The 26832-nt window shown below is 39.2% G+C and overlaps 1 protein-coding gene across 2 annotated transcripts in view; it reads left to right on the top strand.

The window, feature by feature from the left end:
- Nucleotides 1-26832, top strand: part of MACROD2 (mono-ADP ribosylhydrolase 2) — a 2324156-nt gene that overhangs the window by 2192431 nt on the left and 104893 nt on the right. For both annotated transcript variants that reach the window (XM_027976486.2, XM_042230293.1), the window contains exon 14: nt 10505-10582. In XM_027976486.2, coding sequence (XP_027832287.1) covers nt 10505-10582 — 78 coding nt within the window. The remainder of the gene's footprint in view (nt 1-10504; nt 10583-26832) is intronic.

Raw genomic sequence — 26832 nt, forward strand, 5'->3', positions numbered from 1 at the left:
TGAGTATATGGACCTTTGTTGGCCAAGTGATGTCTCTGCATTTTAATACGCTGTCTAGGTTTGATTAGTGCCTTCATCAGGAAAAGGAAGAAAGATCCCAATTTCTGTCTCTGAACACACACTGAGGAAAGGACCTGTGAGCACACAGCAAGAAGGCTTCCTACTGCAGGCCAGGAGGAGGGCCCACCGGAAGCTGGAACAGCCAATAACTCAGTCCTGGACTGTTCACTCCCAGAGCTATGGGAAAACAAATTTCTGTTGCTTAAGTCAGTCAGTCTGTGGGATTTTGTTAAAACAGTCCTAGCATACTAATACAGCCAGTCATTGCATTAGGAAAGTCTATTATAATGATTTCTAGACCTCTTAGTTAAACCTAGTAGTAGTAGATTTAAATAGTAGGTTTTAAATCTAAAATAGTAGTAGATTAAAATAAAATCTTCCTGGAAATAGAAAATAACATTTTACATTAAACCATAGTATATTTCCCAAGGTCATCATAGCATCTCACAGGATTTGGTTTTAAAACATTTTTCTTAGCATATAAGGCAAATCATTGCCCTCATCATACAAATGCCTGTATACACCCCATTTCCTGTTATACCAGATGTTGCCTGATTTGTTTCCCCACCAGGGTCAATTTTGAAAATGAAGTTTATTATACTTGTTTTGTTCTGCAAGACCAGGCTGTGCCCCCCTTTAACTTTCTCTAAGTTTCTTGGTCCACTATCTTTCCTTCTGTGTACAAGGTTCATGAGGATGCTGGACGTTGGAAACCGCTAGAAAGGTAAATGTTCCTTTTTTAAAAATGGATGTAAAAAGATATAAGTATAATTCTTAAAATAATATTTTGAAAAGCACTTTTGAAATGTTTAAAGTATATATATATATATATATATATATATATATATATACAACAAAATTAGAAAATGAACTTGCAAGATCCAGCATGGGAGTCAGACTTAACTTGATTGGTTGAAAAGTCAGAGAGTGAGAAAGACATTCCATTGAGCCTCGGTAACTGAGTTATTTGAGAGGCAATAGCCCCTCCATCAGTTCTTGTAGAAACTCAGCTAACAGCCATCCACTCGGAGCATCCGAGACTTTTTCATCTTTTCCTCTTTCTACCCTCCTGATGCTGCCAAGTAACTCTTGACACTTCTCTCTTCTGCCCCATCCATGGCTTCTGTTTCCTTCTTTCTCCTTGAGTAAATCTCTGCCTTTAAGCCACTCTCTGCTTTGAAACTTTCTCTGTATATTTTACCACCAAACACTCCAAGTCAAGGAGCTGGTGGATTCCTTTCATCATAATCAAATGTGAATTCTCTCCTGGTAGGTGGAGGTCTCATGAGAGGCCACCTTAATTCAGAGTCTGTTGGCCAGTCTATAGGTGACTATTCAGGATCCATCTTCCACCAGTCACCTGTGGTTTAGTGCTCAGGATTATATGATACAAAACACCTGTTTCCCCAACTCTCCCTCTTTAGGTGGCAAGCACTGGCTTAATATTCCCTAACAAAAGGCAGCGTAGCATAAGAGAGCTGTAAGTCAGGAGAATAGAGGCAGCATTCCCATTTTTGCTATTAAGTAGTGAAAGACAGGTTATTGACTATCTTGGCTGTCTTAGCTTGAGTTCTGCAGAAGCAAATTCTGAGACAGGAATGTGGGTACAAGTTGTTTATTTGGGAGGTGGTCCCAGGAAGCCACAGGTGAGGCTTGGGGAAGTGAGGAGGACATCCAATAAGGGGTACTGTAAAGAGCAGGTTACTTCTGAGGGGAACTGGGGCTCCATTCCTCAGAGATACGTATAGAGAATATTCAGAATTGTTTGCCTAAGAGGCAGGGAAAGTGAAGTCTTACCTCCTGGATCCTTTGGGAGTCAGGAAGCTGGACATTGTCTCTTGGGTACTTCTGGCCCTTCTGGGTCAAGAGTGCTTTTCATCAGAGTCTTGGGAAGCAGCTCATCTCTTGGAACCATTTGTTGCAGTCTCAGGGAGAGTCCAATGGGTATGGGGGATAGGGGAGGCTGGCTACTGTAAGGCTTAGCTGACCTCTCTTGTTCTGTATTCCAACTGCTCTAGCTCTCAAGAGATCAATTCTCTGTAGATCTTAGAGATGGGCTTGGGCTGAGAAAAAGTAAGAGAAGAGTGGAGTGAATCCAGCTTCGAGACTCCCAATACAACAAACACATAGGATTACTTAGAATGGCTGAAGCTGTGATTCAATTTGGATATCTCGTAGTAGAGGCAATAGTAAAGTAGCTTATGGCAGATCCAAGTAATGAACCCTTCTGCAGCCATCCAAGTTAAACAGTGTATTCAATAGCATGGGAAAGTTAAAGGGAAACAAAAACAGGAAAAAGGAAGCACCCATTTTCACTGGAGTGAATCTGTGGATCTTTCTGGATGTGTGGAACAAAGAGATGCTCAGAAGTCCTCCCGCTCTTTGAAGCTCACATAAAATGAGTCACTCTCACAAGGGCTCCAGTGAGTACCTTAGTCTACAGACGTGTCCCGTTCCATCATTTGGGAAGGAGGCTTAAGTGGTGCTCTGGCAGGGTAGGTTATGACTGGGTCCTTGGAGACTATAGGAACCCCTGGATCTCAGCAGGTGAGGTCTTGGCATCTCAGCCTCTCTCTCCAGGTTCCTGCCTTGAAACAGCCAGAGCCCAGAAGCTGAAGCAGCTATGAATCTGGACATAGAGTCTGTCTATTGCCTCAGCTTCTCTGTGGAATAAAATAATCAACAAGTGTCCAACCGTTAGGCTGTGACCCTGCTCAGAGTGAAGATCCAAATACCCCTCCACCTCTCTTCTCGGGCGACGGTCCTCTCAGCAGCACTGTCTCAAAGACCTGGTATTATCAGATCAAATTAAACCAAAGTGGAAACAAAATTCTTCTCTTTTCCCTGATTTATAGATGGACTACTTTTTAAAACATTTATCTGGCTGTGCCAGGTCTTAGCTGTGGTACTTGGAATCTTGATCCTCATTGTGGTATCTTTAGTTGTGGTATGGGAACTTAGTTGCAGCCTACTGGATCTAGTTCCCAGATCAGGGGTCAAACCCCACATTGGCAGCTTGGATTTTTAGCCACTGGATCACCAGGGGAGTCCCTCAGTAAACATTTTAATAGAATTGCAAGTCATTCTGCGTTTGGAGCCATAGCTGCTTTTCATGCTTGTGCCCTGGTCAAAGTTTTTTGTTTTTGTTTTTTTTTTTTTTTTTTTAATAAAGAGAGCCTGCAGTGCAAGGCTTAGCAAGGGAGAGGGAGGCAAGAACAGAAAGGCACTGGAGGATGGAGGTCAAGGATAGCAGGTCACAGACAACCAAACAAGAGCAGATTTGCCTTTGTTTACATTGCCGAAGGGGGAAAATTAACTTGATGGAAAGGGTAATTAAGCATTTCTTTTCCCATCATGGTCCAACCGGTTTCATATCCAGCTGCTCTGATTCACGTTGTGATGCTCCTTCATGGAGCCGCAGAATGAAAGACAGCCAGTGGGTCATTGATGTCACACTGCACCACTTCCCCCACGGTTAACCTTTACTTTATAAACAGGGAAAATCTGTGTAAAACCTCAAGTAGGCAGATAGCAAGTGAAGAATAGAAAGGTTTACAGAGTTGTTGTCTGGAAGGAAGAGATAATTTGAACAATTCAGCAGATTAGCGTTATAAAATGTTTAAGATGGATTATCTGCCTAGACACCCTCAGGTCCTAAGATGCTGAAACTGAGATTATATAAAGTGAATGGAGTTTCTAGTTGTACATCTGGAATCGCACCCCCAGACTTGTGCCCATCCACTCATGATCAGTTCTCTTATTTGCTTATATTTGCAAAAACAAGGTGCAGAACAAGCTGGTTTACCCAGGTGTACTGTTTGGAATATGGAATATGTTTTCTAACAGAAACAGTTAGGGACTTCCCTGGTGTCCAGTGGTTTGAGACTCCATATTTCCACTGCAGGAGATGGGTTCCATCCCTGGTGAGCAACTAAGCTCCCGCATGCCACAGGGTGTTGCCAAAAAAAAAAAGAAACCAAGTTAATAGACATGATGGTATTTCTCTCCTCTGTGTCTCAAAGACTCTTAGTACCTAGATTCCGCAACTCTGGTAATGATTCTCCGCTTTTTAATGGGGGTTAATGAGAACATAATGGAGACAAATGACTAACCATAGCTCAGCTGCCACTGCTCAGAGCAACATCCTGTCCTGTGTACCTGGTTCCTTTTCAGGCAAATACAGTGCAGCCTGTATATCCAGCATCGCAGGTCCCACACACAGTTCAGAGCCTTGCCATTTGAATCCTCTGGAAACATATTACAGGATATATTTTTCCTGTATGTATGGAGGTTTCCTCACTGCAAAGCTTCAAGGAGACCTTAAGCAGCTGTTGAGACTAGTTTATTGTGAATGATCACACTGTTCATCTGGAAGAAAAACTACTTTATTCCAATTGCTTCACACATTAAACCAGCTATTCAAAGGAACAGGCCAGGATAAATGTTTTCCTTGGTTTAATCAGTTTACAAGAATCAAAGAACATCCTGATGATTCAAAAGACTGTTCTACACATCTGTGTCTCTTTTGCTCTCTCGCATACAGGGTTATCGTTACCATCTTTCTAAGTTCCACATATATGCATTAGTATACTGTATTGGTGTTTTTCTTTCTGGCTTACTTCACTCTGCATAATAGGCTCCAGTTTCATCCACCTCATTAGAACCGATTCAAATGTATTCTTTTTAATGGCTGAGTAATTCTCCATAGTGTATATGTACCACTGCTTTCTTATCCATTCATCTGCTGGTGGACATCTAGGTTGCTTCCATGTCCTGGCTATTATAAACAGTGCTGCGATGAACATTGGGGTACACATGTCTCTTTCAATTCTGGTTTCCTCAGTATGTATGCCCAGCAGTGGGATTGCTGGGTCATAAGGCAGTTCTATTTTCAGTTTTTTTTTAAGGAATCTCCACACTGTTCTCCATAGTGGCTATAGTAGTTTGCATTCCGACCAACAGTGTAGGAGGGTTCCCTTTTCTCCACACCCTCTCTAGCATTTATTGCTTGTAGACTTTTGGACAGCAGCCATTCTGACTGGTGTGAAGTGGTACCTCATTGTGGTTTTGATTTGCATTTCTCTGATAATGAGTGATGTTGAGCATCTTTTCATGTGTTTGTTAGCCATCTGTACATCTTCTTTGGAGAAATGTCTATTTAGTTCTTTGGCCCATTTTTTGATTGGGTCATTTGTTTTTCTGGAATTGAGCTGCAGGAGTTGCTTGTATATTTTTGAGATTAGTTGTTTGTCAGTTGCTTCATTTGCTATTATTTTCTCCCATTCTGAAGGCTGTCTTTTCACCTTGCTTATAGTTTCCTTTGTTGTGCAGAAGCTTTTAATTTTAATTAGGTCCTGTTTGTTTATTTTTGCTTTTATTTCCTGTATTCTGGGAGGTGGATCATAGAGGACCCTGCTGTGATTTATGTCGGAGAGTGTTTTGCCTATGTTCTCCTCTAGTTTTATAGTTTCTGGTCTTACATTTAGATCTTTAACCCATTTTGAGTGTATTTTTGTGTATGGTGTTAGAAAGTGTTCTAGTTTCAGTCTTTTACAAATGGTTGACCAGTTTTCCCAGCAGCACTTGTTAAAGAGATTGTCTTTTCTCCATTGTATATTCTTGCCTCATTTGTCAAAGATAAGGTGTCCATAGGTGAGTGAATTTATCTCTGGGCTCTGTGGGAGAGGGAGAGGGTGGGATGATTTGGGAGAATAGCATTGAAACATGTATAATATCATATAAGAAATGAATTGCCAGTCCAGGTTTGATGCAGGATACAGGATGCTTGGGGCTGGTGCACTGGGATGACCCAGAGGGATGGTACAGGAAGGGCGGTGGAAAGGGGGTTCAGGATGGGGAACATGTGTACACCCATGGTGGATTCATGTTGATGTATGGCAAAACCAATACAATATTGTAAAGTAAAAAATAAAAATAATAATAATAGTTGATAAATGGTATAAAAAAATCCTGATGATTGTGTTTCTGTGTGACTTTCATGTCAAGCCAGGGTACTCACGTGAGGAGGCTTGCATGTTACAGAGCAAGAATATTTTATGTGAAAAAAAATTTAAAAAAAATTTTAAAAATTAAAAAAAAAAGAATATTTTATGTGTAGGTGTTCATGCATGGTATTTATTTGGTTTGGACCCAGTAGAACTTTTGCACCCAAATGACCGCTTGCCTCTACTCTCAATAGTAGGCAGGGACTGCCTCTCTTACTAGATGGATTTAGTTCACCTCCTGTCTTGGAAATGTTCTCAAAGACAGTTAATCATCCATTCACAAAGTGTTTTTTGACAGCTGGACTATCCTCCTCATTTATTAAATATATCTCCATATTGTTTTGAGCTATTTGCTCAAATCAAATCTTCCTTAAGAATTCAAGAATTGCCATCACTGATGAATTTATGCATGGACATCAAATTCTATAGCTCCTCAATTATAGTACTAAAAATCTTTCGTAAAATGGCAGTGTCACTGGCATTATACATTTCTGTAGTTGTTTTTAACCTTGTTGGGGTCACATATCCCCATAAGAATATGACAGAAGCTCTCTCCTCCCAGAAAAAATGAACAGATGAATATAAGCACACATTTACATATCATTTCAAAAAGGTTTGTGGTCCCCTAGAGTATATTTAGTGATGCTGTAGGGTTAACAGCTTTTGTTCTAAGGGGACATTTTCAAAAGAAAGAATATTTATTTTGATTTATAGTCTAGATATGTTGATTAAAAAATTCAATAGTATCATCATTTATCATCACAGCTTAAATCTCTACGTGTACTAGCCTGTGTAGGCATTTGTGATTGACTGCATTAAAAATGACCTACTGTTTAGAATTTTTGTCTTTAGAACTTTGAAGCCAAAGCTATTCAATTTAATATTTGCATTTGAAAAAAACTGTCTAATAGGACATTGACCTTAAGGATTTTGCAAGTCACGATCTACATATAAAATTTAATTCAAATTCTTTATTAAAATAACATTGACTGACTCTCGGAATTAGGTGATAACTCTCTACATTTTTTGAACACTATCAAATGATAATTTTTAGAATTAAATAATATGTGAATCCAAAGTGATTCAAGAACTTAGTATAATAAATAACAAAACAACAACAGAAAGAATTTAGTATATACAACTACAGTTTTCATGGTAGTTTATGGAACTTACAAAGGAAAAATAACCTCTTTTAATGACTGTATACTGGATTTATTTTCCCTTTTTGATTATGAATAATGACTTTATATGCACATAGAGTGCAGCTTTCATCACCTCCAGAGCAGAAAAGCTCCACTGTCATTTCAAACCTTTGACTATATGTAATGTAATAGGAGCCATGGTTTAAAACATTCAGGGTCAAATTTAGTCTTGCGGAACTCATGAGACTGGAAATTCACATAGCTCTTTGAATAGAAAAACTGTGGTGGGAACAATCTTCCATAGCCACCTGGTTTTTTGTGCATGCTGTATGAACTTATACTTTCTATCTTCCTTTATTACTGTAAATAAAACAGATGCGCATACATGAAAGCGTTTCTGGAAAAAAAGACTCACATACAAGACAAGACGAACTTGTGGCTTTGGTGATGGGTCATGTGATGTGAAATCTTTGTCATCACATAAAAACATGTATTTCACACAGAATATATTCGAATATTGTATTTCTAGGATGCATAGTTCTTTATATATTTTATTTCCAAAATCAGGGCATATCTTTAAAATTTAGAGTGTGTTATAGTTCATTTGGTCTCATTTTTTAAATTCTACACAAAATAATAGAGCAAATAACAATTGATGCTGTCTTGGATTCAATGAAATACATTGTATACATTAGAGCACATAAGATCAGAAAGTGCCTTAGCAATGTTGTAGCAACTCCTCAAGGAAATTGAAATTAAAGGGTCATTTAACTTGCCAAAGACACAGATTTTGGTGACAAAATCGGCATAGTCTAGTAAGTAATTTTTTAAATACTTTCACCCATTGTATGTGACTCATAGTACAGTTAACTTTTAAACTCACTGTAAATCACTGTTCAAAAGACCATTTCTTAGGTCATATTTGGTTCATGAAACATAATGTTTATGTAAATTATAAAGTTTAGTGAATTATTCTTAAGTACAAATGAGTAAATTCTAACTGCATACAGAATCTTGGATAATTTTGAAAGAAATGAGTGTTTACCAGAGTACCTATCAGATGATACCATTTTCTATAAACTAGTAAAACTAAAACACTTTCAAAATTAAATTTAGCCTGGTCCATATAGTACCTTTTTTAAATTGTTCATTTTCATTGTTCATGTTGAAAAAGTATTCAAATGATATTTTTTAATTCATGTGTTAGTTTCAGAATTAAAAAGGCGTATTTTAATGGGAGCTAGTTTAAAACAGTTTGACTTGAGTGAGATAACAGTTTGGGAAATGTGTCTGTGCTAAAGTTTTGCTTCCAAATTTGGACTTTGAAATTTATTGTCAGTCTCAGAAAGAAATAAGAAGCTGTGCAGATAATTAAACATTTGCCTCGGGGGAATTATTTGCATTTAATTAAAACCATACACTTTGGGTGTATACTTGCTTCACTGGTTATTAACTCTGAATCATATGTTAACTACCCAGATTTCTCACTTGTCCATCAAATGTTGCTAGTGGCAAGTTGGAGAAAAAACTTTCTCATCATATTCCAAATCATATTGTTTGTTTGAAGCTGTCTCCTCATTTGGAGGTGGGGGAGACAAAAAAGTAGGTAAGAGAAACAAGAATGATTTATTTTAGATTCCAACTGATTCAGCTCTGTTAGGGGTTAAAACACAACTCAGGAGCAAGAACTCAGTAGAGAAACCATTTGTCAGTAACAGATGCACTGGCCTGCCATCCTCTGCTCTCTCCACAGCCACACGCATACAAGATTAGCTCATGGCTTTTTGGTATCTTTGGATCGCATTTAACCTCGAAAATCACTGCAGATGGTGACTGTAGCCAAGAATTAAAAAGACGCTTATTCCTTGGAAGAAAAATTATGACCAACCTAGACAGCATATTAAAAAGCAGAGACATTACTTTGTCAACAAAGGTCCGTCTAGTCAAGGCTATGGTTTTTCCAGTGGTCATGCATGGATGTGAGAATTGGACTATAAAGAAAGCTGAGCACCGAAGAATTGATGCTTTTCAACTGTGGTGTTGGAGAAGACTCTTGAGAGTCCCTTGGACTGCAAAGAGATCCAACCAGTCCATCCTAAAGAAAATCAGTCCTGATATTCACTGAAAGGACTGTTGCTGAAGCTGAAACTCCAATACTTTGGCCACCTGATGCGAAGAGCTGACTCATTTGAAAAGACCCTGATGCTGGGAAAGATTGAAGGCGGGAGGAGAAGGGGATGACAGAGGATGAGATGGCTGGATGGCATCACTATATGGACATGAGTTTGAGTAAACTCTGGGAGTTGGTGATGGACGGGGGGCCTGGCGTGCTGCAGCCCGTGATGTCATAAAGAGTCAGACATGACTGAGCAATCAAACTGAACTGAACTGAACCATGAGAAAAATATACACTAGATTGTAACCTCTTTGAGGGCAGAGATTTGTTGTTTTGTTCACTGTTGACTCCCCAGTATCAAGAACCATGTCTGATGTAGAGCTGGCGCTTAATAAATATTTGTGGAATGAATGAAAAATTTATTTTCTGTCATTCTACTGATGTACTCATGTGCTCTTCCTGGTGATTTTTGAAGAGCCTCCAGAGAAGTCCCAAACATCCAACAGGGGACCATTTCTAGCTTTGCAAGAGTCCATAAGTCACTGGAATCCTTTTAGCCACATTATTTCCTGTAAAGTACATCATATGATTTTAGGGAAAAAAAGTGAACTTATACTGTTCCCACGTTTAAATCTGCTACACGAGGGAGAGGGTGAAGTTGCATGAACAGAAGGTCTGTGCTTCCCCTTTGCTATTGTTCTACTGGTATAGCTCCTGAAGAAGGTGATTTTGATTACCACTGGATTTCAAAGCTCTACATCTGGCCTTTTCAAGGATTCAAGGCTCCCATATATGCACAATGACAATAATGGAAGCATTAAGGACATTAAAATTATATTCCTTTAATCTTCTCTATTTTGCTTCCTTTCATATTGTTCTGTACAATTCTCCTAAGACTTTCACTGATGCATAAAGCCTGCTTATATTTTCTTCTTTGTTGTAAAAATGATGTTCCAACTGAATCCTTACAATTTCTACCTTGTAAACTTTGTGAAGACATCATATGTAGTACTTTAAGAAAAGCTTATTTATTGATGAAGATATTTAAGCATTTTAATGATATCATTTTTTGAATAATAAAATTTTCCCCCCAAACATGTATCTGTTCTTTGAGTTCTGGAGGCTGCTGTATTTCCTGGTTAAAAACACTGACTAAAAGTTTTGTTTGTTTGTTATGTCAGATTCTGCAGAGGATGACAATATGACAAAAGACAGTGAAGAAACAGATCATTCTGTGTGTGACCAAGAGCATCCCAGTGGTAAGTTGTGGGACTTGCTTGTTTTCTGCTAAGGAATACTACATTTTATAAAACCCAGGTTTTAGTTCCTCTGGAATCTTGAACAACTCTGAGATTTATGGATGCCTACCCTCCACACAGTCAAAAATTGGTGAACAACTTTAGAGTCAGCTGTCTGTATCTGTAGTTCCATATCCAGTGATTCAACCAACCACAGATTGTGTTGTACTATAGTACATATTTGTTGAAAACAAAGTTACCTCTATGTGGCCTGCACAGTTCAAACTTGTGTTGCTCAAGTGTCAACTTAGATATCAGCTGATGGCTCAGTCAGTCAGTCAGTCAGTCAGTTCAGTTGCTCAGTCATGTTCAACTCTTTGCAACCCCATGGACTGCAGCACTCCAGGCTTCCCTGCCCATCAACAACTTCCAGAGCTTCTTCAGACTCATGTCCATCGAGTACGTGATGCCATCCAACCATCTCATCCTCTGTCAGCCCCTTCTCCTCCTGACTGGTAGCTGCCACATTTAGAAGGGGTGTTTGCTCTCTGCAGTCCACTCACTAATTGTGTACCAGGCTGGCTTCATTTATTTTTGTTACCTGATTGAGGTCTATAGGCATTGGATTTGCAACTGCTGAAAAGAGAATATAATACCAGTGAGAATAAACGTGAAACATGGAGACAGTAGATCCAAGAGATTAAATTTGTAACTCCTTGGAATACCAAGAAAAGATAATAGAACAAACAGAAATGAAGCCATCTTTAAAAAAAAAAAAGAAAAAGAAAAAATATTTTCCTAATGCAAACCAGTTCCTCCACCCAAAACACAAGAGTACATGTTATATTTATAGGCAAAGGTAATGAAAACTCATATGAGAACCGAAACCTACAAATCCTCATGGAATTTCTGAAGATCAATAATAAAGGAAGGCTTTTAAAGCATCTTGGAAATTCAAAATCAGTTTATAACTAAAATCACCAAAATCAAATTAGCCTTAAACTTCTTTCACAACTCTAAATTCTCAAAAAAAAAAAAAAAAAGAAAAGAAACATTAAAATGGAGTAACATTTCCAGAGCTCTAATGGACACTGCATCTATATTTAGTAAAGTTATTATTCATGCATGAAGTCAAGAGTAATATTTTCTTAGGAACAGAAAGATTAAGAAAACGTGCCACCCAAAGTGTCCTTTCTGAAGAAACTAACAAAAGGCCTGTGCAAAAACAATAAATACAGAAAGAAAGGAAGCATTCAGGACTGAGAAAGGCACAGTTGGAAAGGACTATGTGATAAGAGACTCATTTAAATGTATGAAAGTGTTGGAATAATTGTTTCAAAATTAGTATCAAAAGAGCTTACTTAAATGATTGCTTTTACCTTTGAAAATTATAATTTTTTTTAATGAGAAAGAAAAAGAAGGAGACAGTTTTTCTTTCAGCAGTGAGAGACTAAATAATATAGACCATTACTCTGACTGGACAACCTGGACTACACACACACACATATCTTTATATATATATATATATATATATATATATATATATATATATATATATATATATATGTATATGAGTAGAGAGAGATAGAATTTGAAACTATTTTTACCTTAGGGAATTTGCTGATTCTGCAAAAGGCATCTTAAGTCCCACTGCTCAAAAGGACCCTGGTAATGTGATATTTTGGGTTGAAACTCCAAAGATGTATATCTCTGCAGGAAAGATGAAACAGATGTAGATCAGCCTTCTGAGAGAGATTGCTGCTCAGCTTTAAATCATCTCAATCCCCAAATTAAACTGAGATCAACCCAGGTTACCAGTCCCTCTAAGTACCTGAGAAAAGCAAATGTAAATTATTTACTAGATGAAAGAAAGAAAGAGCATTGTAAATGCCAGAAAATAGCCAGAAAAAAAAAAATAAAGAAACAAGGTAACATGTAAAACAAACAGTCAAGAGTAGGGAACCCATTTGGGCTGAAAATATTAGTGTTCTAAACCCAAAGTATAAAACACAAAGACCATGCAAACCAGTTCCTCCACTGACAAGACAAGATTGAAAATTTTAGCTGAGAACTGAAAATTTAAAAGAGAGAAAGAAAAAGTCTAGAAGTAAAAGATGCCACTCAAAAATGAAGAATTCAGTGAACAGGTCTATGACTTATTAGATGCAAATGAGGGCTTCCCTCGTAGCTCAGTTTGTAAAGAACCTGCCTGCAGTGCATGAGCCCCGGGTTCGATTCCTGGGTCAGGAAGATCCCTTGGAGAAGGAAATGGCAACCCACTCCAGTATTCCAGAATTTGTGAACTAGAAGTTAGGCCAGAACAATATATCTGAACTAAAAGACAGGAGAGAAAGAATGGCAAACTAAAGAAAGCAGAAAGATGTGCAGGATAAAATGACAGTCTATTGTGCATATAATTGGAATCCTGGGCAGAAAGGAGAGAGGGAATTGGACAGAGAAAATCTCTGAAGAAAGTTTGGTGAGAAATTTCCTACAACGAGAAGGGATTTCAAATCACAGGTTCCAAAAGTCCTTTGAACTCCAAGCAGAATAATTCCAAAACCATCATAGTAAAATTGCTGAAAGCCAGTGATAAACAGAACATCCAAAAGCAGTCATCAAACAATCGGACCGATAGCTGACTTTTCAGAAGACACGATGGAAATAAAAAGACGATACAAAAGAGTCACTGCCACCTAAGAACTCTAAGCCCAGAGAAAACTGTATGTTTCAAGGATAAAGGTTGGACTTCCCTGGTGGTCCTATGGTTAAAACTCCGTGTTCCCATTGCAGGGAGCCTGGGTTGGATCGCTGGCCAGGGCACTAGATCACACACACCACAACTAAAGACCTCACATGCCAGCAACTAAGACCTGGCACAGCCAAATAACTATTAAAAAAAAAAAAAGAATAAAGGTTAATTAACATTTCTGAGCAAGCAAGGAAATGTGCATCACCAGAAAATTCCGGTGTTCTTCAGGTAGGAGGATATTGATGACAAAAGGAATTATAAGATGACAGACGGAATTATAAGCAAGGCAAATGGTAGTTACTGGATAAGTCTAAACGAACAGCGATGATACAAATCAATGATGATTATAATAAGAATAGTGTATCGTGGAAGTTAAGATAGACTTAGAGTCAAAATGCATTGCAATAATGGCATTTATTAGGATGAGATAAATTAAAGTATGCTAATAATTTTCCATTGTCATGGAAAATAGGAACACCAATTCATATTAAAATTTGGTAAATCTCAGTGATACCTGAGAGTTAAAAATGAGGTAAGCCCTGCAGTTGTCCCCACTGACTGGAGAGACTTTGCGGGCCACAGTGCACAGTCCAGCAGATTTCCTGAGTTGAGGAAAGAGCTGAGTGATGGAAAGCCAAGCATCTAGCATTTCCCAGGTGGAGTCCTGAAGAAGGGAGAGCTCCGCACAGGGAACACTCTAGAGACCTATAGAGTGTATGCGTGCTGAGTTGCTTCAGTCATGTCTGACCCTGTGTGACCCTGTGGACTGTAGTCCACCAGGCTCCTCCGTCTATGCCTTCCTGCAAGGGATCTTCCTGAACCGGCATCTCTTCTGTCTCCTGCATTGTCAGGCAGGTTACCACTAACCAGACTGGAAAACCTAAGAATGCATGGGGGGCTCAGAATGGGTTTGCCTCAGTAGCAGAGCAAATCTAGCAATACACCAAATACTGCTCTTGTCCTGTGCAAGCCAGCTTCAAAACGAGACTGGAAAGGACCAAACTGTTTGTAAATGACTTAACTTATCCTCAGATGAAACTCAAGAACATCTGTAAAACTGGAAACATACTTCACATCCAACAGAGTAATCAACAAAATGACCAGGCATGAAAAGAAGTATTGGGAGACACCTCTCCTTGCGCTTCTTGTGTTTCTGCCTGTTTTATGGGCAGAGAGCGTGAATGCCTTTGTTTTGGCCAGTTTTTTCAAGGATGTTTGTACAGGCATACCTCTGAGATATTGTGGGTTGTGTTCCAGACCACCGCAAGAAGGGAATATGACAATAAAGCCAGTCACATGAATTTTCTGGCTTCCCAATGCATGTGAAAGTTGGGTTTACACTGTACTGTTGTCTATTAATTGTGCAATAATGCCAGGTCTAAGAAAAAAGCAATACATATACCTTAACTAAAAAATATTGCTAAAAACTGCTAGCTATCATCTGAGTCTTTGATGAATCATGACCTTTTTGCTGGTGGAGGGTCTCACCTTGATGTGAGCCTTGATGCCGAGGCTGCTGACTGATCAGAGTGGTGGTTGCTGAAGGCTGGAGCAGCTGTGGTAATTTCTTAAAATAAGACAACAATGAATTTTTCCACATCATTGACTTTCATGGACAATTTCGCTGTAGCACGCAGTGCTGTTTGATACCATTTTAGCCACAGTAGAACTTCTTTCAAAATTGGACTCAATCCTCACAAACCCTGTTGCTGCTTTCTCAACTAAGTTTGTGTAATATTCTAAACCCTTTGCTGTCATGTCAACAATCTTTATAGCATCTTCACCAGAATTTGATTCCATCTCAAGAAGTTACTTTCTTTGCTCATCCATAAGAACTGCTCATCTGCTAAGGTTTTATCCTGGAGTTGCAGCAATTCGGTCACATCTTCAGGCTCCACTTGTAATTCTAGTTCTCTTGCTTTTTCTGCCACATCCACAGTTACTTTCTCCCCTAAAATCTTGAAACCCTCTAAGTCATCCGTGAGTGTTGGAATCCACTTCTTCCAAATTCCTGTTAATGTTGATATTTTGACCACTTCCCATGAATCATGAATGTTTCCTAATGGCTTTTCAAATGGCAAATCCTTCCCCAGTTTTCAATTTATCTTGCCCAGATCCATCAGAGAGATCACTATCTATGGCAATTGTAGCCTTATGCGATATATTTCTTAAATAATAGGACTTGAAAGCTGAAATTATTCCTTGATCCATGGGTTGCAGAAGGGATATTATGTTAGCAGGTGTGAAAACAATATTAATCTCACTGTACATCTCCATCAGTGCACTTGGGTGACCAAATGCATTGTTAATGAGCAGTAATATTTTTAAAGGAATCTTTTTTCTGAGCAGTAGGTCTCAACAGTGGGTCTGAAATTTTCAGTAAAGCTTGTTGTGAACAGATACATCTATCATCTAAACTTTGTTTTTCCATATATAGAGCACAGGCAGAGTAGATTAAGCCTAATTTTTAAGCGTCCTAGGATTTTCAGAATGACAAATGAGCATTGGCGTCACCATCTGCATTAGCCCCAAATGAGAGAGTCAGGTTGTCCTTTGAAGCCTTGAAGCCAGGCACTGACTTCTCCTCTCTAGCTATGAGAGTCCTAAATGGCATCTTCTTCCAATAGAAGGCTGTTTTGTCTACACTGAAAAGCTATTGTCTACTGTAGCCACCTTCATAAATATCTTAGCTAGATCTTCTGGTCACCTTGATGCAGCTTCTACATCAGCGCTTGCTGCTTCACCTTGCTCTTTTATGTTAAGGAGGTGGATTATTTCCTTAAACCTCATAAACCAGTCTCTGCTACCTTCAAACCTTTCTTCTGCAGTCTCCTCACCTCTCTCAGCCCTCATGGAATGGAAGACAATCAGAGCATTGCCCTGGGTTAGGCTCTGACTTTAGAGAATGTTGTGGCTGGTTTGATCTTCTATCTAGACCACCCAGACTTTCTCCATATTGGCAAAAATCTTTTTTTTTTTTTTAATCATTCGTATGTTTACTGGAGAAACACTTTGAATTTACTTCAAGAACTTTTCCTTTGCCTTCACAACTTAGCTAACTGCTTGGTGCAAGACACCTACACCTAGCTTTTAGCCTGTCTTAGCTTTTGATATGCTTTCCTTACTAAGCTTAATCACTTCTAGATTCTGATTTAAAGTGAGAGATGTATGACTCTTCCTTTTACTTGAACACTCAGATCATTGCAGGGTTATTAATAGGCCTACTTGACAAGATGCAGGAAAGTATGACCTATAGGGGAAGCTGCTAAGTCGCTTCAGTCATGTCCAACTCTGTGCGACCCCAGAGACGGCAGCCCACCAGGCTCCCTTGTCCCTGAGATTCTCCAGGCAAGAACACTGGAGTGGGTTGCCATTTCCTTCTCCAGTGCATGAAAGTGAAAAGTGAAAGTGAAGTTGCTCAGTCGTATCTGATTCTTAGCGACCCCATGGACTGCAGTCCACCAGGTTCCTCCATCCATGGGATTTTCCAGGCAAGAGTGCTGGAGTGGGGTGCCATTGCCTTCTCCTTATAGGGGAAGAGATAACAATTAATAGGAATCAATCCAGAAGTGGCACAGATGGGGTAATAGTAGGAAGTGAAAGTGAAATCACTCAGTCATGTCCAACTCTTTGCAACCCCATGGACTGTAGCCTACCAGGCTCCTCTGTCTATGGGATTTTCCAGGCAAGAATACTGGAGTGGATTGCCATTTCCTTTTCCAGGAGATCTTCCTGACCCAGGGATTGAACCTGGGTCTCCCACATTGTAGGCAGATGCTTTACCATCTGAGCCACCAGGGAAGTTTCAATAATAGGAAAGAACACATTAAAAAGCATTAATTGTGTCCCACATTCTCAAGAAGCTAAAAGAAGGAATTAGAAACATGGAAAACATAGAAAGATACAATTGAATTTCTAGAGATGAAAAACAGAGTATCTAAGATGAAAATTATACCTGATGAGAATAATGGCAGATGAGACAGGGCCGAAGAAAAGATCAGTGAATTTGAAGTTGTAGCTAAAGAAACTATCCAAATCCATACACAGGGAAAATGAATGACTGAAGGAAATGAAAAGAGCATCAGGGAGCCACGGAACACTTCAAGTGATTCCAAATATAATAATCATGAATTGGAATCTCTGTAGGCAGGTATGGGAAGGGGAGACAGGAAAAAATATTTGAAGTAATAGTTGCTTAAATTTTTCAGAAACTTCATGAAAACGATGAACTCACATGTGCAAGAAATTCTATGACCCCAAAGCACAAGAAACATAAAATTACACTTAAGTACATCGTAATCAACTCAGCCAACAGCAGTGATAAGGAAGAAAATCTCAAAAGCAATCAGATGAAAGAGACAAGTTACATACAAAGAAACAAATAAAAGAATGAAGTACAAAAACTACTAACTACATGGAGCTTCCTTGGCAGTCCACTGGTTAAGACTTTTCCTTCCATTGCAGGGGGAGTGGGTTTGATCCCTGGTCAGGGAGATAAATTCTATATGCATCATGGCCAAAAAATCAAAACATAAGAATAAACAGAAGCAATACTGTATCAAATTCAATAAAGACTTTAAAAATGGTCCACATCAAAAATATAAAAAAAAAAACGAAAGAAAGGAAAAAGAAATTACAAACTAAAATTCCAAGCAAAAATGTGAATGAATCTTACAAATGTTGTATCTTACAAACCTTAACTAAAGATGGTACAAAAGCATATATGTTGGTACAAAAGCATATATGTTATACAAGTTCATCAATATCAACTTTGAAAAGCAGGGAAAATAACTATGGCAGGCAGGGTGTTTATTAAACTTGGGTGACTGGGGATGAGATACTGATTGGGCTGGGAGCTGGGCTGAGGGCCAGAGGATTATCCTAAGAATATGTAGTTTCTCTATCTGCTTTTGATTACTTAATTGGGATCTGCATATTGTTTGTATACTTTCCTGATTGTATGTTGCATATTTATAGAAGAGTTAAAAGAGGAAGAAAGAAAGGGAGGAAATAAGGAAAAGAGTAAAGAAAGGAAATTTCAGCGCCAAAGTTTGTAAACCAAAAATTCCAGTGTGGAGCAGTGAGCGTTGTCTACAGTGCTGACTTTGATAAAGATAGTAAACAATTAAAAATCCCGCTGTGCTCTGGGTTCTGACAATGTCCGTTAGGTTTAAGAATAACTAGAATAACTTTGAAACATTTTATGATAGTTACAAATAGAATTAAATCACAAGAATTACAGGAATAAATCATGCTTCTAAATTCCCCTGAAGATCATACCAAGCATGAGAGTGTATTTAGTAATGCAAATAAAAATAATAAGTAACGTTATAACCAAAAGACAATATACGAAAGAGGATGACGCAGGCAAATAGCTATGACGGTAAGCATAATGTAGGTTACTGAGTGTAAAAACCACTCAGATTGAACTGATTTCAATAAAACAGTAAGGCTTTAAAAATCCAAAGTTAAAAAAAGAAAAGAATGTTTGGGAAATGAACATCAAAATAAAACATGGAAAACTACTTTAGAATCTCTCCAGTTAGAATTCTAGCCAAAAATCTCAAGTGAGAAAGAGTTGGTCATTTTATATCAATAAAAACCTAAAGCCCTGATGAAATATAAGAATGATGGGTTTTTATGTGTCAGATGATATAACAAGATACACTGCAAATAAAATCCAATTGGAAATGCAATGCGGAATTCACAGATATGATATTATCAGTCAATGACAGAATAAATAGACTAAAAATGACATGATATCTTTAAAAACTGTGATTAGCTATGTAGTCCTATTGAAGGGACGGACAGGCTGATCAATGAAACAGAATAATGAGTTTGGAAATAGACCCCAGGAGATCGGGATTTCAGTACATATTTAGGCTGACATTTCAAAGACAGATGACTCAATAAATGGCATTAAGACAACTAGTTGGCCATTTGAAAAAATAAACTGTATCCCAGTCTCATCCCTTACACCAGCTTAAATCCCAAAAGGAGCAAAGAAGAAATGTAAAAATGAAACTATAAAACTACTAGCTAAAAGAACCAAAGGGTGTATGTGTGCTGCTGCTGCTAAGTCACTTCAGTCGTGTCTGACTCTGTGCAACCCCAGAGACGGCAGCCCACCAGGCTCCTCTGTCCCTGGGATTCTCCAGGCAAGAACACTGGAGTGGGTTGCCATTTCCTTCTCCAGTGCGTGAAGGTGAAAAGTGAAAGTGAAGTCGCTCAGTGTCTGACTCTTTGCGACCCCATGGACTGCAGCCCACCAGGCTCCTCTGTCCATGGGATTTTCCAGGCAAGAGAAATATACATATATATATATATGTATATGTATATGTATATGTATATGTATGTGTATGTGTATATGTATATATATATACAAAATTTATATATATAAATTTTTTTAGTTTTGAAATAAGGACTGCCTTTTGAAATGTGACTGTATACAGACACATGATTGCATTATAAAATATGTACACATAGATGAGTATATGCACTACATGTGTACATAAGCCACATAGGTCATCAAAGAGGAAAATTAGTGGCTAAAGCTGAACATATAAATTTTGACATGATAAAGTGTATAATCAAAGTCTAAAGCAAAGCTACTAGGAAATGTATTCTCAGCCTAAATGACAAATCAATTTTCTTACTCCAAAAATAAAAACTTCATGAATCAATAATAATAATAAACAACTCAAGAAGAAAATGGGCAAAGGACTCAATTGTAATTCACAAAAGAGAAAATGCAGTCACTGTTAATATGAAGACATAGCCTATCTCTTCATTACTTTAAGATGCAAATAAAACATGATTTTGGTATCTTCTTCTGAGTATCAAACATTTAAATAGGATTGAAAGTGCACAGAATTGGTATGAGGAAGGCATCCAAACAGGCTCACACACCATTGGTGAGAGATTAAAGGGCATAACCTCTTCATCAGCAATTTTGACAACATGTAATAAAAGGTAAACTGTTTACCCTTTGATCCAAGAGTTATGCATTAAGAATTTATCTTAAAGTAACAGCCACCAAAAGTATAGAGAGAAGTATTCACAAAAATGCTCGTTGCAGTGCTATGTTTGATGGCAAAAACAAAAGGGAACATCCCCAAATTTGTCCATAACATAGAATATAATGCATCTCATAAAATTTCTGAAGAAATTATAATGACAGTCTAAGCTGCTTATAAAATGTAAACTAAAAAAGAATCAAAATGTAGATTCATTGGAATGCCAGGATACATTTATGTATTTTGTATATTTGAGTATGTATGTGTATAGATACATTTTTAATATTTGGACATACACAAAGACACACACTTATACAGATACATATGTATGTATACATATATATATACACATATGTGTAGGTACATACACACACACATGCAAGCAAATGACAGCAATTTACAGTATTAACAATGGCAATCCCTTAGTTGTAAAATTACTGGTAATTCCCAATACCTCTATTAAGTGTTTCTATGTGAAAACTGCCCTTCTTTTGTAACTACAAGAAATAATTGTAGCAATAATTTACATTAGAAAGTAAATTTTATTGGCCCTAGAAAGTAAGAAATAGAGGACTAATAGAAAACTAAGAATAACTTAGAAATAATCAAATTCACTTTAACCTAGGTTTAAATTTCATCTTAATCTGGGGTATTTTTAGACATAGTGAAAGTAAAATTTTGACCAATAGCAGCAATCAAGTTTCAAGCATAACAAAAGGACATAATTTCTATTATCTTTAAGAGACACAACAGAGAAACAAATTCTTTGTTCTTAGGAAGATCTGAGCATCTAATAATCTATAAATAACAAAGCTATATTGTTGTTGCTATTGTTTAAAGAGTCTATTTACCTACCAAGTGAGTTTAGGTTTATCCTCCTCTAGAAATGTTTGACCCTAGACTGATGTTCTCAGACCAATTTTAATGCAAATTAATTAAAGCATTAGCTTGAGCCAAACTTAATTACCAGGCCTCACAAGAAACAATCATGTGATCCAGTTCTAAAGGAAAGTGAATGGATTTTGGATTATCTGTTCTAATGGCCCCCGCCCATTAGTATGGATGACTGAGTTCACTGTATAAAAAATATATGTATAAACTGTGGGATCCTTTATGTTCTTTTGTTTCCTCTGCCAGGAGGGATTAGGGCAAAGGACAGTGGGCAGAATTCAACCAGACTGAATGTAGAGGGGCAAGCATAAAGCATGCCCCATGGGGTCAAGAGAGTGGACGGAATGTGGTATGTCTGAGTGGCTGCAGAGAAAGGCGGACGGACTGGAGCCCCGAACGTCATCATTACCACACAGCAGGCCTGCCAACAGGGCTTGGCACTCATACATACCTCCTCCTCCAGCAGCACACCAAATCCTGGCGTGGCTCAGGAAGGAGCAAGTATGAGCATTTCTGGATTTCAAAGCTGAGAACCTCATTTCTTTTCTGCTTTTCACTACTTTAATTTCAGAATCAATGCAAAGAGATAGAGGAAAACAATAGAATGGGAAATAGAACAGAAAACAATAGAATGGGAAAGACTAGAGATCTCCTCAAGAAAATTAGACATACCAAGGGAAGATTTCATGCAAAGATGGGCACAATAAAGGACAGAAATGGTGTGGACCTAACAGAAGCAGAGATATTAAGAAGAGGTGGCAAGAATACACACAACTATGCAAAAAAGATCTTCCTGACCCAGATAATCACGATGATGTGATCACTCACCTAGAGCCAGACATCCTGGAATGTGAAGTCAAGTGGGCTTTAAGAAGCATCACTACGAACAAAGCTGGTGCAGGTGATGGAGTTCCAGCTGAGCTCTTTCAAATCCTAAAAGATGATGCTATGAAAGTGCTGCACTCAATATGCCAGCAAATATGGAAAACTCAGCAGTGGCCACAGACTGGAAAACATCTGTTTTCTTTCCAATCCCAAAGAAAGGCACTGCCAAAGAATGCTCAAACTACTGCACAATTATGCTCATCTCACACAGTAGTAAAGTAATGCTCAAAATTCTCCAAGCCAGGCTTAAACAGTACATGAACCATGAAATTCCAAATGTTCAAGCTGGATTTAGAAAAGGCAGAGGAACCAGAGATCATATTGCCAACATCTGTTGGATCAATAAAAAGCAAGAAAGTTCCAGAAAAACATCTACCTCTGCTTTATTGACTATGCCAAAGCCATTGATTATGTGGACTACAACAAACTCTGGAAAATTCTGAAAGAGATGGGAATACCAGACCACCTGCCTGCTTCTTGAGAAATCTGTATGCAGGTCAGGAAGCAACATTAGAACTGGACATGAAACAACAGACTGGTTCCAAATAGGGAAAGAAGTACATCAAGGCTGTATATATTCACCCTGCTTATTTAACTTATGTGCAGAGCACATCATGAGAAACTCTGGGCTGGATGAAGCACAAGCTGGAATCAAGATTGCTGGGAGAAAAATCAATAACCCCAGATATGCAGATAATACCACCCTTATGGCAGAGAGTGAAGAAGAACTAAAGAGCCTCTTGATGAAAGTGAAAGAGGAGAGTGAAAAAGTTGGCTTAAAGCTCAACATTCAGAAAAGTAAAATCATGGCATCTGGTCCCATCACTTCATGGCAAATAGATGGGGAAACAGTGGAAATAGTGACAGACTATTTTGGGGGGCTCCAAAATCACTACAGATAATGACTACAGCTATGAAATTAAAAGACGCTTACTCCTTGGAAGGAAAGTTATGACTAACCTAGACAGCTTATTAAAAAGTGGAGATAATACTTTTCCGACAGAGGTCCGTCTAGTCAAAGCTGTGGTTTTTCCAATAGTCATGTATGCATGTGAGACTTGGACTATAAAGAAAGTTGAGCACTAAAGAATTGATGCTTTTGAACTGTGGTGGTGGAGACAACTCTTGAGAGTCCCTTGGACTGCAAGGAGATCCAACCAGTTCATCCTAAAGGAAGTCAGTCCTGAATGTTCATTGGAAGGACTGATGCTGAAGCTGAAACTCCAATACTTTGGCTACCTAATGCGAAGAACTGACTCATTTGAAAAGACTCTGATGCTGGGAGGGATTGGGGGCAGGAGCAGAAGGGGAGGACAGAGGATGAGATGTTTGGATGGCATCACTGACTCGATGGATGTGAGTTTGAGTAAGCTCCAGGAGTTGGTGATGGACAGGGAGGCCTGGCGTGCTGCAGTCCATGGGGTCACAAAGAGTCGGATATGACTGAGCAACTGAACTGAACTGAACTGAACTGAACTGAATGTCAGAAAAATGAGAAAGAAGAAAAAATATATATTTTTGTCCCAAGAGAAGATTGCATATATGTGGCATCTAGAAAAATGGTACAGATGAACCTATTCATGGGGCAGGAATGGAGACGCAGACAACAGACATGGGTAGACAAGGGTGAGGGGGAATAGAGTAGATGGGATGAACTGCGAGACTGGAATCGACATATACACACGACCATGTGTAAAACAGATGGCTAGTGTCAACCTAGTGTATAGCATGGGGAACTCAGTTCAGTGCCTCTGTGGTGACCTGAAGGGGTGATGGGGGGAGGCAGTGGGAGGGAGGTCCATGGTGAGGGGAAAGAGAAAAATATGCATGCATACAGCTGAGTCACTTTGTTGTATAGCAGAAGGCAATGCAATGTTGTAAAGCAACTATACCCCCCACCAAGAATGAGACAAGTTCAAGGGCAGTGGAGAGAACTAATTCAAAAAGCTTTGCAATGGCCTCTTATCCTCCAAGTGAGCTGACAGTCCATACTGGTTGCGGAGAAAATCCCTAGTGCACATCACAGCCTTGGGCTGCCACCCCAGTTAGGCCCACCCCATCAGCAGTGCCCAGTCCCTGGTGAATTGCCATCTTGCTATTCCTGATGGACTTCCTCTGAAAATGTATGGAGTACTGGGAGTGGAGACACCCTGCAGTAAAGTGGCCGCTTCTACTCTCTGAGTGGCCTGCTCATGCCTGTCACTGCACAAAGGCAGATCACAGATAATGAGTTAAGTTTCCAGCAAAGACTACAAGGAGTTATGATGGTCAATTCCCCATGAACAGTGGCAGAGATGGTTGTTCAGTCGTTAAGTCATGTCCAACTCTACAACCCCATGGTCTGCAGAACACCAGGCTTGTCTGTCCTTCACCATCTCCTGGAGTTTGTCAAACTCATGCCCATTGAGTCAGTGATGCCAACATCTCAGCCTCTGCCATCCCCTTCTCCTCCTGCCTTTGATCTTTCTCAGAATCAAGATCTTTTCTAGTGAGTTGGCTCTTCACACCAGGTGGCCAAACTATTGGAGCTTCAGCTTCAGCATCAGTCCTTCCAGTGAATATTCAGGGTTGATTTCCTTTAGGATGGACTGGTTTGATCTCCTTGCAGTGCAAGGGACTCTAATTCAAAAGCATCAGTTCTTCAGCACTCAGCCTTCTTTATGGTCCACCTCTCACATCCATACATGACTACTGGAAAAACCATAGCTTGGACTATATAGACTTTTGTCAGCAAAGTGATGTCTTTATTTTTTAATGTACTGTCTAGGTTTGTGATAGCTTTTCTTCCAAGAAGCTAGCATCTTAATTTCATGCCTGCAGTCACCATCAGCAGTGATTTTGGAGCCCAACAAAATAAAATCTGTCACTGTTTCTGCTTTATCCCCATTTATTTGCCTTCACTTCATGGGAAATAGATGGGGAAACAGTGGAAACAGTGTCAGACTTTATTTTGGGGGGCTCCAAAATCACTGCAGATGGTGATTGCAGCCATGAAATTAAAAGACACTTTCTCCTTGGAAGGAAAGTTTTGACCAACCTAGATAGCATATTGAAAAGCAGAGACATTACTTTGCCAACAAAGGTCCATCTAGTCAAGGCTATGGTTTTTCCAGTGGTCATGTATGGATGCGAGAGTTGGACTGTGAAGAAAGCTGAGCACCAAAGAATTGATGCTTTTGAACTGTGGTGTTGGAGAAGACTCTTGAGAGTGCCCTTGGACTGCAAGGAGATCCAACCAGTCCATTCTAAAGGAGATCAGCCCTGGGTGTTCATTGGAAGGAATGATGCTGAAGCTGAAACTCCAGTACTGTGGCCACCTCATGTGAAGAGTTGACTCATTGGAAAAGACTCTGATGCTGGGAGGGATTGGGGGCAGGAGGAGAAGGGGACGACAGAGGATGAGATGGCTGGATGGCATCACCAACTTGATGGATGTGAGTTTGAGTGAACTCCAGGAGTTGGTGATGGACAGGGAGGCCTGGCGTGCTGCAATTCATGGGGTCGCAAAGAGTCGGACACGACTGAGCTACTGAACTGAACTGAACTGAACTGATTTGCCTTGAAGTGATGGGACCAGATGCCATGATCTTTGTTTTTTGAATGTTGAGTTTTAAGTCAGCTTTTCACTCTCCTCTTTCACCCTCATCAAGGGGCTCTTTAGTTCCTCTTCATTTTCTGCCATTAGAGCAGTATCATGTGCATTTCTGAGGTTGTTAATATTTCTCCTAGCAGTGTTGATTCCACAACAAGGCTGTGATCCCTGAAAGGGGTTAGAGAATGAAGCTCACTCAAACCAGTGAAGTTTCCGTTGACATCGTCCTCCCAGTAGACAAATGTCAGGGATGACTAGGAACTTTACCAGGGGACATAACCTCATATAATGCCAAAGGTGCAATCTAAGGTATTAGTATCTGTTGCTGTAGTTTAGTCGCTAAGTCATGTTTCATTCTGTTGTTACCCCATGGACTGTAGGCCACCAGACTTCTCTGTCCATGGGATTTCCCAGGCAAGAATGCTGGAGTGGGTGGCCATGTCCTTCTCCAGGGGATCTTTCAGACCCAGGGATCAACCATGCACCTTCTGCATTGGTAGGTGTATTCTTGACCACTGAGCCACCAGGAAAGCCCAAGATAGTATCTAGGGGATTTTTTTTTGGGGGGGGGGTGGGGAGGGCTTTTTTTTCCTAAAGATAATGAAATGGAAGCCTAAAGAGATGATAATTTGCCTAAAACATTCAATTCTTCCTCCAAGATTCTTTGCAATAAAGATAGCACATGTAGTGCTTAGCCTTAGTGCTTTGTTGCAAATGGAAGTAAGTTACAGTCCCTAATTACTATTTACCGACATTGATGAGGACTATAATGGAGGGCCAATTAATTAAACATTTATCGATCACTCTTTATTAGTAGGTGTTAGGTAGAAAAGCTTCCCAGATGCAATGGTAAAGAATCTGCCTGCCAGTGCAGGTGGACATAAGAAACGGGTTTGATCCCTGGGTCAGGAAGATCCCTTGGAGGACTAAATAGTAACCCACTCCAGTTTTCTTGCTGGAAAATACCATGGACAGAGGAGCCTGGTGGGCTATAGTCCGTAGGATTGCAAAGAGTTCAACACTACTGAGCAACTGAGCATGTGCACACACTAGGCAGAGAATTAGGAATAAAGCAGTGTGTAACATCACAGTGCTTACAACCTGATAAGGGAAACGAACACAGATACAGCTATGT

This window comes from Ovis aries, chromosome 13 (genome assembly GCF_016772045.2).
Source record: "Ovis aries strain OAR_USU_Benz2616 breed Rambouillet chromosome 13, ARS-UI_Ramb_v3.0, whole genome shotgun sequence".
NCBI lineage: Eukaryota > Metazoa > Chordata > Mammalia > Artiodactyla > Bovidae > Ovis > Ovis aries.